Below are 13,779 nucleotides of genomic sequence, written 5' to 3'. Positions count from 1 at the left end.
CTCTTCACTCAACAAGGCCATATGGTTTGACTAGGACACGCCAAACCCTTCAACCCATCTCTTCTTGACTAATGGCCCAATGTTTGACTAGTACAGCTTCTCTTCGTAGCAAAACAAATTTTTAAATAAAAATTGCAAAAAGTTAGTTGCACCATAATTAAGGATAAATTAATATTAGTCTTAAAATTTATTTAAAAGTTACTGCCAGTTAAGCATTTTAAATTTCATCAAATTATATTTTAAATTTTTGTTTTGATATTTTTTATCCTAAATTTTTTTTATTTGTATTATTAGTTTTTTTTTTAAAAATTTATATCAGAATAATAAGATGTCTTATATATGTTCTTCAAAAAATGATAGATCAGATTATTTTATAATTTTTAGGCTATATTTGAAATTCAAAAAATATGAAGAGAAAAAATTGAGAAAAAAAAAGTTTTGATTCATTGATAAAATAGAATTTTACTTTTCTAAAATATCAGTTAGAGAGAGAATACAGACAGAAAAATATAGAGAAAAAGAGAATAAAAGAAAAAAAAAAAAACAGAGATAGAGATAGAGGAGAGAGAGAGAGACAAACAGAGAGATTTACAGAATAGGAGAGAGTATGTTAAAAAAAAAAAGAAAAAAAAGAATAGAGAAAGAGAAGAGATGGAGAGAAAAAAAATTTAAGATACAATATAACCAAACTTTAAGTTAAAAGGTAAAAGGTAGCCAAAACTAAACCAAAATGAAAATCAAAACCAGAGTTTTCTTAACATTGTCGTTTTTGTTTTCCAGTTTGCTTTCTTTATGTTTTGAGGTTATAGAATGGAAAAAAGAGAGAGAGAAGAAAGATTTCTTACTCCTTTTTTTTTGTTTTTCTTTTCTTTTTCCTCTAATCAAGAATCTTGGACCTACGAGGTTTCTGCTCCAATAACAGCCAACTGATTCATTGACTTTACACTATTTTAAATTAATATCCGTTTTAGTTTATACATAAATATTATATTAATGGTTCTTTACTCCGTTTTGCTTTTAATATTAACCAAGAAAGATAAATAATCCATTCTTTGAAGATTTTATTTATTACACAATCAGACCGAAGTGGACATGATGCTAAAGAATTGATAATCTGGGTGTGTAGCAGAGTTTCTTACCCATCCGTGGCAGAAAACTACAAAAGCTTTTTTCTCTTCTTCTTGATGTGGACTCGGTTTTTCTAAGCTGTTTGTTTCTGGGCTCTGTTTTTAAGAGAGGAAGTGTTAAGAAAGAGAGACAAAATACTTACATAGAGATATACGAAAGTGATGGCCAATAATTTTTTAAACTCTCAAATTGCTACATTACGTAGGTTTGCTTTTTATTTGGTTGTCTTTTTTTTTTTTTTCCCCCATTGAAAAAAATAAAAAAGAAGCAAGGTTTTGTTTTTACTAATAAGAATATATGAGTCATACATGCTATATATCATAAGCATAGTAAAATTGCAGTTTGAGCCAAAAAAGAAAAAAGAGAAAAAAAAAAAAGAAAAAAGGAAAACAAAGTACTAGAAATAGCTATTTAAGGTTCAAACGTTGATAATGAAGTTAAAGATTCCTTATTTCTAAATGCTATATGAGCCATTGGAACTCCCCATATATCTCTTTTTTTTTTTTTTTTTTTTTTTTTTTTGTTGGCACATTCGTGGAGATTTTCCTACTTAAAAATCAATGAATATAGAATCCAATATGCAATAGTATTAAAAGCATGCAAGTTCATACCTGGAACTATTATAAATCATAACTGGAACTAATAGCCCTTTGATACTTGAATTCAGCACCGTTTGGAGCCTGGAGAGATTTAACACTTGGATTTAAGGAAGCAAATTCAAGAAGCTCAGGATCAGATTCAAAATATTTCATTTCTTTGTCACTCATAGACACCCAAGCTTCTACTCCATTTTAGTTTATACATAAATATATATTAATGGATTTTTACTCTGTTTTGTTCTTCATATTGACCAAGAAAGATAATCCATTCTTTGAAGATTTCATTAATTATAAAATGAGATGGAAGTGGATATGATGCTTGAGAATTGATAATCTGGGTTATAGCAGAGTTTCTTATCCACTGGGAACAGAAAACACCAAAAGCTTTTAGTTTCTTCTTCTTGAAGTGGACCTCTGTTTTTCTATGTTTGTTTATAAGCTCTGTTCTTTTAGGGAGGAAGTATGAAGAAAGAGAGAGAAATTACCTATGTAAGAATATATGAAAGCGATGGTAAATAATTTTTTTAACTCTCACATAAGTTTTGCTTTTTCTTTGGTGGTTTTTTTAATTTTTATTCCATTAAATAATAATAAAAAAGCATGGTTTTGTTTTCACCAATAACAATATATGTGTCACACATGCTATGTGTCATAGGCATAGTAAAATAGAATTTTGAGCAAAAAATAAAAGAGAGAGAGAAAAAAAAAAAAAGAAAAGAAAAGAAAAGAGTACTAGAAATAGGTATTAAGGTTCAAATATAGATCATGAAGTTAAAGTATATTAACCAATACAAGCTTGTTAAATTCCCTATATCTAAAGGGTTGGAACTTAGAACCATTGAACGTGGTCTGAATAAAAATTACTGCAGTTCTGAATGGACAGATGATAAAAAATTAATTTTGTTTGCCATCTTGGTAGACTATATTCTATCTAAGGAAAAAGTTTTAACAAGTTTCAAGCTTATATTCTCTGGATTGAATAATTTTTCTACAACATATTCTTGAATTTCTCTCTTCCAGTATTTTCAGGTACCTCTTCGTAATAAGATAAAGGAGTTTGGTTGTTCAGAATTCCCTCTCTCTGCAACAGTATGAGAGAATTATAAAGCAAAGTAGCAAAATCTACTAGCTCTTTTCAAGTATGTAACACTTCCTTGTCTCGCTTTCACATTAGCAAATTTATGCGAGGTACTATTAACAAAAACTGAAGTGGGATCCAGAATACAATATGGTTTCATAATCTATATATTTTCATAACGTTTTTATTTATTTACTTTTTATTTTTTCATATCCATGGTATTTGATTAGAGATTTTCCCACGTAAAAATCAATGAATAGAATCTAATATGCAGTACTATTTAAATCATGATTGTTCATAAATCATCAACTTCAGCATAAAAAAATGTGTGCTCTATATACTATATGCTGCGTAAAAGTTATGCCGAAAACAGAATCAATCTTTTACAACCAAACTATTTTGTATCATACCTGGAACTAATAGCCCTTTGATACTTGAATCCAGCAGTATTTAGAGCCTAGAGTGACTAACACTTGGATTTAAGGAAGCAAATTCAAGAAGCTCAGGATCAGATTCAAAATATTCCATTTCTTTTTCACTCAAAGACACCCAAGCTTCAACTCCATTGCCCTCTCTTGTGTTTGTCAAAATAGCAAAGTTGTTAAGGTTGCTACCACTTTCCATACTCATCCACATTGGCTTCCCCCATCCAAAGTCTGCTTCATAGAAGTTAATGCTGCACACACTTGTACATGTAAAGAGCCTTACATCGTCTCTACCGGATATCTCTCTTCTCTTTTTTGAAGACCGAACGATCTCTCCGAACGCATCTTCCCCGCTAAGTCTTTTCACTTCATTTTCACCAAACTCATTGATTCCTTTCCTCAACAAAGCCACCAAATCTTGCAGCTCCGTTTTAACATCCTCTGCTTGTACAGAAAAGTATTGCACAAAATTTCCAACAGAGTTTTTGGGGAAAGGAGGCTCAACTCTATTGCGGATGTTCACGAGTTGGTGCATCACATAGTGCATTGAAACCCCTTTGTTCAATCTTGAAGCAGAAATTGCACATCTCCATATGAGAGCCAGAATTGCTTCGGTTCGCGTTGGTTGCTGAACAAGTGGACTAGCAACTTTGGTCTTGAGAGCAGCAATCTTCCTTGCATCAAACACATACCTCTTTGTGACATGATTTGCATACCTCAAATTCTTTACAGGAGGTTCTTGTACTTTGAAATCTTCACTTGGTGGGAAGCGAGAAGACCCTGCATCAAAATCTAAAGCCGGTAGTAGTTCCTTTTCATGTCCATAAGCAATGGAAGCCCAATACTTAATGAATAGATTCAGTGTTCCTCCATCACCAAACTTGTGACACATATAAAAACCTAATGCCAATCCACCACACTCAAAGAAATTGGCTTGAACAAGCAGCAAAGGCGGCGAGGCAGTATCAAAAAATTCAGTTTTATCTGGAAGCAATCGTTCTCGTTGCTTATAATGCGGTTCTAGTTTTAAGAAGTCCAAGAGGAAGCCATGGACTCGAGCTTCGGTATAGAGAGCTCCATCATCATGACACTCAATGGAAATGTTATCCTTGATTCTTCCAGCAAGCGGGTAGAAGCGAGTTAAGGTTTCCGATAGTGAGTTCTTGAGCTTGTGCAATCTTTGGTGAATTGGAATATGGTTTTCAGGGTATAAATAGAGCTTGGATATATAAACACATGGACGAACAAGCTGATCCAAAAGAGAAAGTTTGTAGTTTCTGAGGTGATTTGGAGTTGGAGATGATGGTTTTACAAATTCTCTGCTAATGATCTCAATCTTCATCTCCCCCTGCTAATATCACCTTCCAATTTTAGCTATTTCGATTGCTCAAAAATGAATGAAAAACCAGAGAACAAAAAAAAAAAAAAAAAACTACAGGATATTAATTCTGAGACATTTTTTTTTTTTTTCAGATAAGTAGTGAACAATGACCTATACTACAATACCAAGATTACCAAAACAAGAAAGAAGTTGTTAAAACCAGGGAAAATCAATGGGAAATTGCTGGAAAAAACAATAAGATCCGATGATTAGAAGAAAAATCGATTAAATAATACATACTTGCACTGCAGAAGAAGAAGAAGAAGAAGAAGAAGAACCCAGCTGTTAGCTTACTACTGGTGCCGATATGGAAGTGGGTTTCCAACAATTGAAAGAGTTATCAGATTGGCTTTGAAAAAGGAACAGGGCAGAGACGGCATAGATTCGTTAAATATTACATGTTTGAAGAGTTTGGAAAAAAAAAAAAAAAAATTGAAGAAAAATACATACACAGTCATGGGGCGATGTATGTGTACAAAGTTGTAGTTTATACTCCAGAGAGTCCAGATGGTATTTCCAACTCACAATGATATGGACCATCGAGACCCGTAGCTTAGTAGACAAAACTCCCATCAGTTTTTATATTTGTGAATTCTTTGAATTTTGACAAGTTTTATTATTGCAATACTATACTTAGCAGAGGCATCTTTTAAGTATTTACCAAAAAAAACTCACAACGATATGGATCCGTATGTGGATCCCACATGCTTTACCATGTTATGAAAGTACTAGAAATTAATTTCAGGACACTTGATTTTACATTTTCGGAAGTTGATTTCAATTAGACTTAAACCGTTTAATATGAAAAAAATTAATTAATAGTTAGTATGTTTAATAAATATATAAGAGACTAAAAGTTTAACATTTTATAATTGAATAATATTGAAGAAATATCATTTTGATTTTTGATTATTAAAATTAACTAATAAAAATTAAAAAAAAATAAATTTATTTTCATAAATGTAAAAAATTAAATAGAAGTTAGCGATTGTTTTTCAAAAGAATGGGTTATTAAGATAAAATCAAAAGTATTTTAAATGATATTTTCTGTTTTTTTAATCACTAGTATATGAGATTTAAAGTGAACATCATTTTATTGATTATTTTGTAATGGAATAGAAGTATTTGTTAGTTGTCATCACCCATTGGCCATTATGGATAGGATTCATACTAATTTGTTAGTTAATAATTATTGATTAGCTGCATTCAAATCATTTTAACTTTTTAAATCTAATTTTTTTTTTCATATAAATTTTTTAAATCTACTTATAATGAATTTTAGTGGTGATAAATAATATCTTTTTTTTTTTTTTGGGTAGAAAGGTGATAAATAAATATGTATTATTTATTTTCATATAAATAATAATATCTTTTGCATGATAAAGGGGTACTTCGAATGTATTATTTATATCATCTGCATGTGAATCATATATATCTTGTCTCCAACTGCATGCTTGCATTAGGGATATGTATTATATCCCAAAAATATTAACAACTATAATTTATACTTATGACCACTAAATTGTGACAATGAATTATTTTGTCGATATTAAAATATGTATTTCTTGTAGTAAAAATAAATAAAATTATTTTTGTTGATTTTATAGATAGTTCTTATGTTGCTAAAAAACTTTTGTCTCAACATATATAGATTTTTAGCTTTATGTGATTATTAATTTGGATCGGCAATCGAAACATTAATGCATAATAAATGCGATAAAATCATCTACTTTTTATAGGTTAATTTAATTAGTTAATGATGCTGACCTATCATTCTTAAAATTTATCAATTTAAATTGCTAAAAATTATGATCTCATATATATTTTTTATTTTCTAAATATTTTTTCTACAAATTGTACAGAATTTTTTTAAAATTTTTTTTTGAAAGGGTACTAAACTTATATTATATTTAATAAGAATATGTTCTTTAGAAAATAATTTTTATAACGAGCTATTTTACAAATTTCATTAATTTGTTGTGTCAATATAGTTCATAAATATAAAGATAAGGGCCTTAATTGTCATTTTAAGTGGGGCATGGGATTAATGTTATAATAGAGATCTTTAATAAGAAGAACACAAAAAAAAAAAAAAAAAAAAAATCCTTATATAAAGCCCACAAACTAAAAGCTACGTTTTAGAATCCTAACCAGAAATAATCAAACGGGTTTTACTTCCCTTTTCTCTCCCTTTCTTGCTCTCTCTCTTTCAGAAGAAACAAAAGACTGTGGATCTCTGTAATGAATTCTTTGTCATCAATGTCTTTGCTCAGTACGTATTTCAACCCAAGAATAAATATCTTCAAAGAAGTTTGTTTGGCTTCTTTCACAGAATTCAAAAATTCTTTGAAGATTTCTTTGGTGACAAGAAAAAAGGTACTGCAGAGAAGATGATGATAAAGAATTGATTGTCTGAGATTGCACAAAGTTTCTTGGCATTGTTCCTATCCTTTCTTTTCCTAGCATGTGTCAAATAAGTAATTAATTGCATGATTTCAACTTAAATCACTACCACTTTTACAATGATATATTAGTTATTATTATATAATTTGGACCAATATTACCATATAGTATAAATAAACAATATTTATGATTCATAAAGACCATCAATATATATGTGTTTGGAACGACATATTACATGTTGGCAAATAAACGATATGTTTGGGCATCAAGAACTATCTGCCGTACGGATGATATTGCACCCATTCCAACCAACACCATGGAAGCTAAAGCTATGGAAGTATTTACCCAAAAAACAATGCTACTTTTTGAGGGCTTGAAAGTTACGTTGTAGAAAACCATTGGCAAAATGAAATCAAGTGGGATACACCCAAATGCCCCAAATAATGCCATGATATCTCCAAAAAATGGTATCATTGCAGCAATAGTCGTACCAACAATCACCGAAAGCGACCGTGATATCAATCTTGGCACCACATTCCTCATTGAAAATTGATTCATCTTTGGGTCTGCAAATTTTTTCTCGAACAATTCATTGGTGGGTTGCATGTAAACCTAAAAAATATGCAAAATTTAGTGAAGGACTGAATCCAATAAAACTTAAGCAATTAGGAAATAGGCGAATAAGTTAAAAATTTCTTACCAGTGTAACAGCCAAAACTTGTAAAAGGGTGAAAACATTGATCATCAAAAGGAACCAAGTTGGCAACAAAGGCTTGTCAACACCCATAAAGTTGGAAATTATAGTTCCCAGAGCTTGATTACCAAATGCACAATATCCAGATATACCAACACTGAAATATGTCACTGTTATCACAGTGTAACAAACACATAGGCCTTTGAACATTTTGCCTTGTACTGGAGGTGCTATGGTTGCCTGAATTTCAGGAATTATTCCACTGGCAAATGTGGTGGCGATTATTGAAATGGCGTTGAAGGTTCCGAAAATTCGATTTTCTTTGCTTCCTATCACATTGTAGTCCTTTGTTGGTGCGTTCTTGGAATGTCCTGAAAATGGAGATTGCTCATAACGATTTTCTTTCCTTTGTCAAATACAGGTCGTCCTGATATGAAACTTGATTAAATACATATGTTTTTCCGATATGGTGTGTAGTGGTTTATGTTACCTACGTATATGGAGCCGGCTGTGACGCAAGCACTGAAAGCTAGACAAAGGATTAGAGACACAAGGTTGATATACCTCAGCGAGTGGAAAGATGGCATTTGAGCCAAACCCAGCATTACCACTCCAAACATAATAATGAATTGGTAAAGCTTCATATTTCCATTTGGGTTGGACAGCATGTAAATGAACTGCTCAAATAAAAGAGACGAAACCCCACCAAAGGTTAAGAGCTTATATGAAAAATTAATACAAAACCCAGTCAAAATAAAAAGAAGTTTAGAATTTGGTAATATATAAAGACAGACCTTAAGGCTCTGTCCTCCAAGAAGAGAGCCAGCAATCACAGCACCAAAGCATATGAAAAACTGCAGTGGCCCCACAAAATATTTGCCCCATCCAGGACCTGATATATACCATCAACTAAGTTATAGTCAATCTAAGAAAATGCACTTTTTTTTGGGAAAATTACTTTCTATGAATATGCAGAAAGTAGAAAATAACACTGAAATTTAGTAAAACAGAGAATAGTATAATGGTAATTACCCACCTAAAATATCTCTAGCCATGTCACGGAAACGAAGCTGGCGCTGTCCAAGTTTAGCATGGTGCTCCAATACCAATGACAACAGATTGTATGAATAAAAAGTGATTGAGCCTCCCAAGGTGAGGCATATAATTCCACCAGCCCAACCCAGCAACCCAAATGCAAATGGAAGACTAAGAATTACTGGTGCAACTATTGATGTTGTCAAGTGGTAGCCACAGTGCAGCCATGAACCTAAACACATGTTTATTAGAATATCCAAATTTAGTTCCATTAATGAAAATAATATTTTAATTTAAATGAATTCTGTTGAGTTCAAGTAAGAAATTCTTACAAATCTATTTGTCAAAATTTCAAGCCTGAAGCAAATGAAAACAAAAATATAGACCCACTTTCCAATATTGTAAACTTTCAAGAATAGTAGTAATTAAATATGGTATGGGAGTTAGAAGAAATCTGTATCCCGCTTTCAGAATAGTGTTATTATTTTTACTTCAAACTTCCTATGCAAATAATAACTGTATAGCCAAAAAAAACCAGCTGCTATATACTCTCATCTTTTTTTTCTTTTGTGCAGCACAAAGTGCAATATTTATACTTTTATGGTCTATTTGAAATTTAATATGCACGTGCGGTGCGAAATGGTCAATTAATTTTGTCTTAGCTTTTTGTGTTCTTAAGGTAAAATACTTTTGAAACAGCCAACAATTTCATATTTCAGAATTGCTGCTCTAAGATATCGAAGGCAGAGTGAACACCATCAAGTACGAGGTCAAAACTTGAGCTGTTTTTACTATAAGATATGAATTTGAAAGACCTGAGGACAATCTGAAAGAGAAACCAATCAATCTGGAAAAAAACATGTTTTCAACGGATCAAAACTCTGTACTAACCTCGTGATTTGAGGACGAACAAAGCACCAGCATCGAGCTCTTTAGAAGGGGTGGTGACAGAGTTTTCCTTGGATACTTCCATGGGGTTTGGAGCCACAGTTGCCATCTCTTGTCTCTCCCACAAGTGGAGTGATAATGAGAGAGAGAGATTTTTTTTTATTATTTTTTTTAATGAATGAGACAAGATAAGATATTTGAGAAACAAAAGATTGGCAAGGTTATTAAGCAAGTCAAACAAGCATACTTTAGACACTTGGATACATTCAAATATGATGCTAGCTAGATCCAAGATTCAAGAATGGCAAAAAGTAGATAGGTTTTATTTTAGTGTGTTTTGTTGAAAAAAAAGGGTGGTGTTAATTTGAATACTCTTTTGGACTATTCCCTAAAGCTGTCTATGCAAGGCAGATGTATAGTTTAATCAAGCATCAATATTAATTTATTTTCCCTCTTTGCTGAAACTATTTTATCTTTTTTCATTATATAACCTATGATTTCTATGGGGGTTTGAATCTTCTGTTCCATTTTTTCTGTTTTCTGTTTTCATTCTTCTCAAACTAGTTAAACAATACCACCTTGTTTTAAAGAGGCAGCGAAGAGCAAAGATAAACTAAGGAAGCAAAAAGTATGGCTGTATCAAGAAAGAAAGAAAAAATAATAATAATAATAATAAATAGATAGAAGAACCCGTCCGTTTGTTTCAAAGTATTTTAAGCCATCTTTTGGATATCTGCAAAAACCCTTTGACTGAATCAGTACTTTTCATATTTATATATATTTGAAAATATTTTCATTGATCTTGACATCTTTTTTTGCTAACTGCACTTGCTTAAAATATTATATTTCTAGTTGCATTTAGGAAATTGAGTCAAAAGTGAAAGCATCATTTTCTTGTGTATAGATTATTTTGGCATTGAGAAGAATTTATATTCTAGAAATAGAATATATATATATATATATATATAAATAGGCTCTAATAAATTATTTTTAATTTTTTAAATTAAAGAGAAATGAATTCAATTATTTAAATTTTTTGATTTGATAAATAATAAAATATCATATAAAATCTAATGGTTATAAATAATTGAACCAATTTACTTTTAATTTAAAAAATTAAAAATTTCTTCGTTGGAGTTTTATTATATATATATATATATATACTGTTAAAGTATTACTTTTCATGAAAGGTCAATTTTTGTAGGCAAGTCAATAATGATTTTTCTTACACTTCAATATCTTTAATCTGTGGACCTCTATATTAGCTAAGTTTTCCGACTATCAAGGCTGAGAAATGCGTTGAATATACTTGTCGTTATGTTATAGTTTGAAATTATAGCAAAAAGCAGTTAAAACATCCCTTGCAAAGAAAGAATTAAATAGAAGCAACCAGACATAAGAAGTTTATTAATAATCCTAAAACCAAATGTCAAATGTTGAGAATCCTAATTAAGCTTTAGTCTACTATCATTTTGTCTTAATCTAGAAACTATATTCTTGCTCTACCTTAACTTTGTTTCCATTCAGTCTCCATATTTTTTTTTACCGAGTTTTTTTTGCATTAATATCCCTTGAGTTTTTCATAATTTTCCACTTACGTCCATCCTTTTTTTTTTTTATTTAGACATCAAAATCTCCTGTACTTCATAATGGGTGCAATTTCAACCCCTAATTTTAGAAGCTCTTTTAAATTGTCCTGAAAAAGATTGTGAAAACATTTTTATATAATTTAAACTAATGTTCAATTTTAAATGGTAAGAATAAGAAATGGCTTTTTTGGGCAAAACTTGGTGACAAAGTATACTGTTTCTCAACCCCACTGGTGGAAATTAATATATGCGAGTGACCTTTTATAGATTGCTGGCTTCCTCATGTCACCAAATATTGAACCTACAATACATGTTTAAAGATTTAATAATGGAGAATCAAACCCCATTAACCTGCTCAATTAATGTTTTTAATAACACTTATGTATGTCATTATATGTTAGCAAACAAGCTAAACTTATTGGCATCAAGAACTATTTGTCTGATTGAAGAAATTACCCCCCAAACCCCCAATACAGAAAAGATGAATAAATAAATAAATAAATGACCTTAAAACTTTGGCCTCTAGGAAGAAAGCTGGCTATTACAGGACCATAACATAAGTCAAATTGAATTGGACCTACAAAATATTTTTCCCATCTTGATCGTGCACAGTTTCAGAAGTTGAGATTCGAATCTTGACAAATTTTGTTATTGTCTTGAATGATCCCATATTATAATATCGTATGGCACAGAATTACGATCTGATAACTATGATAGAATTTTTATTTTTATTTTTTTTAAAAAAAATTGGACCATGAGCTGTCATTAACATTTGGTAATAAGACATCCCGATTATATTGAAAAAATAAAATAAAAAAGCACGTCTTAAGTGATATAAAATGTTTCATAGAATTGTCATATTTCTAATAAATAAAACCAAGTAAACTATAATTTATATTTGTTCATTTAGCAACAACCGATTTATTTTTTGAAATTTTTTTTTTTAAATTTGTGTTAAAACGAAAATTGGTAAAATACACTTGCAAAACATAGAAGTTGTTGTTAATTAAAAAAAATTACTAAGGGCTCACTTTTAACTCTACATCAATTAATATCTAAAATTTATGGTAAGCTAATATTATTTTTAATTATACTATTATGCATCGAAATATATAAAATAGGTAAGAGGCACATAAATCATAAATTGTATACCCACCCAAGATATCATTAGCCATTTCTAGGAAGCGAAGCTGACGATTTCCAAGGTGAGCATGACGCTCCAAAGCCAAAGAGAGAAGGTTGTAAGAATAGAGAAGGTAACAAGAGCTGATACGACCAACCCTACTTTGCCGCCCAACCAACCCATCAACGGCAATGCAAAATGGTAAACTTAGAAGCTACTATTGATGTCGTTAGGTGATATCCACAATGCTGCCTTGATCGTTTTACATCCCAAAATAAATGCACAAAAAATAAATAAATAAATAAATAATAATAATAATTAAATAAAAAAAGAAGAAAATCTTATATTCAAATAGAGATTAGTATGAGTAGAATTAGTTAATGATGATTATAAATTAGCTACCTTTTAAGCAATTAAATTGTTACCTCAATAAATGTACTGTGAGATATTTTAATTAGTAATTGCAAATAATATTTTTATATTTAAATATTGTTCAAACTCCTAATAAAAACTTGCAATTACCACATATATATATATATATATATATATATAAAATCATCTTGAAAATATGTTTTTTTTTTTTTTTTTTTTACCCCTTTAAAGATTTGGGTTTAAAAAAAAAAAAAAAAAAAAGCATCTCCAAACAACATTTTTTATACCCCCTAAACACCATTTAATATATGACCTCTTGCATACCTCTGGATTTCAGCACAAAAAGAGCCCCAGCATCAAGCTCCTTCTGAAAGTTGGCTTCATCCACACTTTGGGTCTCCGAAGCAGATATTTCCACTCAATTGGGTTTGATGGTTCCCATCTCTCGGGGTGTGTATGTGTGTGTGTGATTTTTCCGGAGTTGTGATCGAAAATGGGGTTTTCATAGCTTTATTTTTATAGTACTGGAAATGACACGTTACAACTTTATGTTATATTGGAATGGACAGCAAAGAAAGCAACTACCTGTTATTACCCATTACTCTCAAGTTGCCACTAAAAGTCATATATATTACCTTTCATGCCTTTGATCGAACGTAAAAGAAAATTAATTGTATTATTATTATTTTATTTATGTGTAAAAAAATTAGCACTACCATATAGAAAAGCAAGATTATTATTATCATTAATGTTTTCGTTTGGCTTATTGGAGGACTTAAAGAGTAGATTTTTTTTTTTTTTTTTGGTAAATAGGACTTAAAGAGTAGATGAGAGACTAAGAGGGGACACACATCATGGCAACAAAAGGACATGGTTTAAATGGTAATTTGTGTTTCTAAAGTGGTCATAAATTGAGATGAAAAACAAACACTTTTTTCATATGAATCATATAATAGTTTTGTTTTACTAACAAATTTATTAGAATTTTAACTCCGAATTCAACCAGAACTCGATTAGCTAAGTCCAATCGGCCCAAATTCAAAAATTTAAGTTGGGCTAGGCGA

At 30.6% G+C, this 13,779-nt stretch overlaps 2 protein-coding genes across 3 annotated transcripts; both read right to left on the bottom strand.

Annotated features, from left to right (window-relative positions):
* Positions 1-2,490: 2,490 nt before the first annotated feature.
* LOC107413094 (stemmadenine O-acetyltransferase) lies at positions 2,491-5,089 on the bottom strand. 2 transcript variants are annotated; one of them, XM_016020962.4, is made up of 3 exons: positions 4,852-5,089; positions 3,216-4,581; positions 2,491-2,808 (listed from the first exon to the last, which is right to left on the bottom strand). In XM_016020962.4, the coding sequence occupies exon 2, from the start codon at positions 4,570-4,572 to the stop codon at positions 3,256-3,258; it is 1,317 nt and encodes a 438-aa protein (XP_015876448.2). In that variant the 5' UTR covers positions 4,573-4,581; positions 4,852-5,089; the 3' UTR covers positions 2,491-2,808; positions 3,216-3,255. The 2 variants fall into 2 exon arrangements, with proteins under 2 accessions (XP_015876448.2, XP_015876446.2); XM_016020960.4 differs by lacking the exon at positions 2,491-2,808 and having other exon boundaries at positions 3,063-4,581.
* Positions 5,090-7,179: 2,090 nt separating this feature from the next.
* Positions 7,180-9,793, bottom strand: LOC107413074 (GABA transporter 1). The gene is made up of 6 exons (XM_016020934.4): positions 9,635-9,793; positions 8,745-8,975; positions 8,503-8,600; positions 8,199-8,385; positions 7,715-8,079; positions 7,180-7,626 (listed from the first exon to the last, which is right to left on the bottom strand). Exons 1-6 carry the CDS (start codon positions 9,738-9,740, stop codon positions 7,246-7,248), a joined length of 1,368 nt encoding a protein of 455 aa, XP_015876420.4. The 5' UTR covers positions 9,741-9,793; the 3' UTR covers positions 7,180-7,245.
* Between the last annotated feature and the right edge of the window lie 3,986 nt (positions 9,794-13,779).

This window comes from Ziziphus jujuba, chromosome 8 (genome assembly GCF_031755915.1).
Source record: "Ziziphus jujuba cultivar Dongzao chromosome 8, ASM3175591v1".
Classification (NCBI taxonomy): domain Eukaryota; kingdom Viridiplantae; phylum Streptophyta; class Magnoliopsida; order Rosales; family Rhamnaceae; genus Ziziphus; species Ziziphus jujuba.
The sequence above is the reverse complement of the archived record's forward strand: the minus strand, read 5'-3'. Positions and strand labels throughout refer to the sequence as shown.

Excerpts from the sequence above, each read along its gene's own strand:
- LOC107413094 (XM_016020962.4), bottom strand. The coding sequence starts at position 4,572 with ATGAAGATTGAGATCATTAGCAGAGAATTTGTAAAACCATCATCTCCA.
- LOC107413074 (XM_016020934.4), bottom strand. The coding sequence starts at position 9,740 with ATGGCAACTGTGGCTCCAAACCCCATGGAAGTATCCAAGGAAAACTCT. Across the intron at positions 8,976-9,634 it reads GTTCGTCCTCAAATCACGAG|GTTCATGGCTGCACTGTGGC; the intron begins GTTAGTACAGAG and ends ACATGTGTTTAG. Across the intron at positions 8,601-8,744 it reads CATGGCTAGAGATATTTTAG|GTCCTGGATGGGGCAAATAT; the intron begins GTGGGTAATTAC and ends GGTATATATCAG.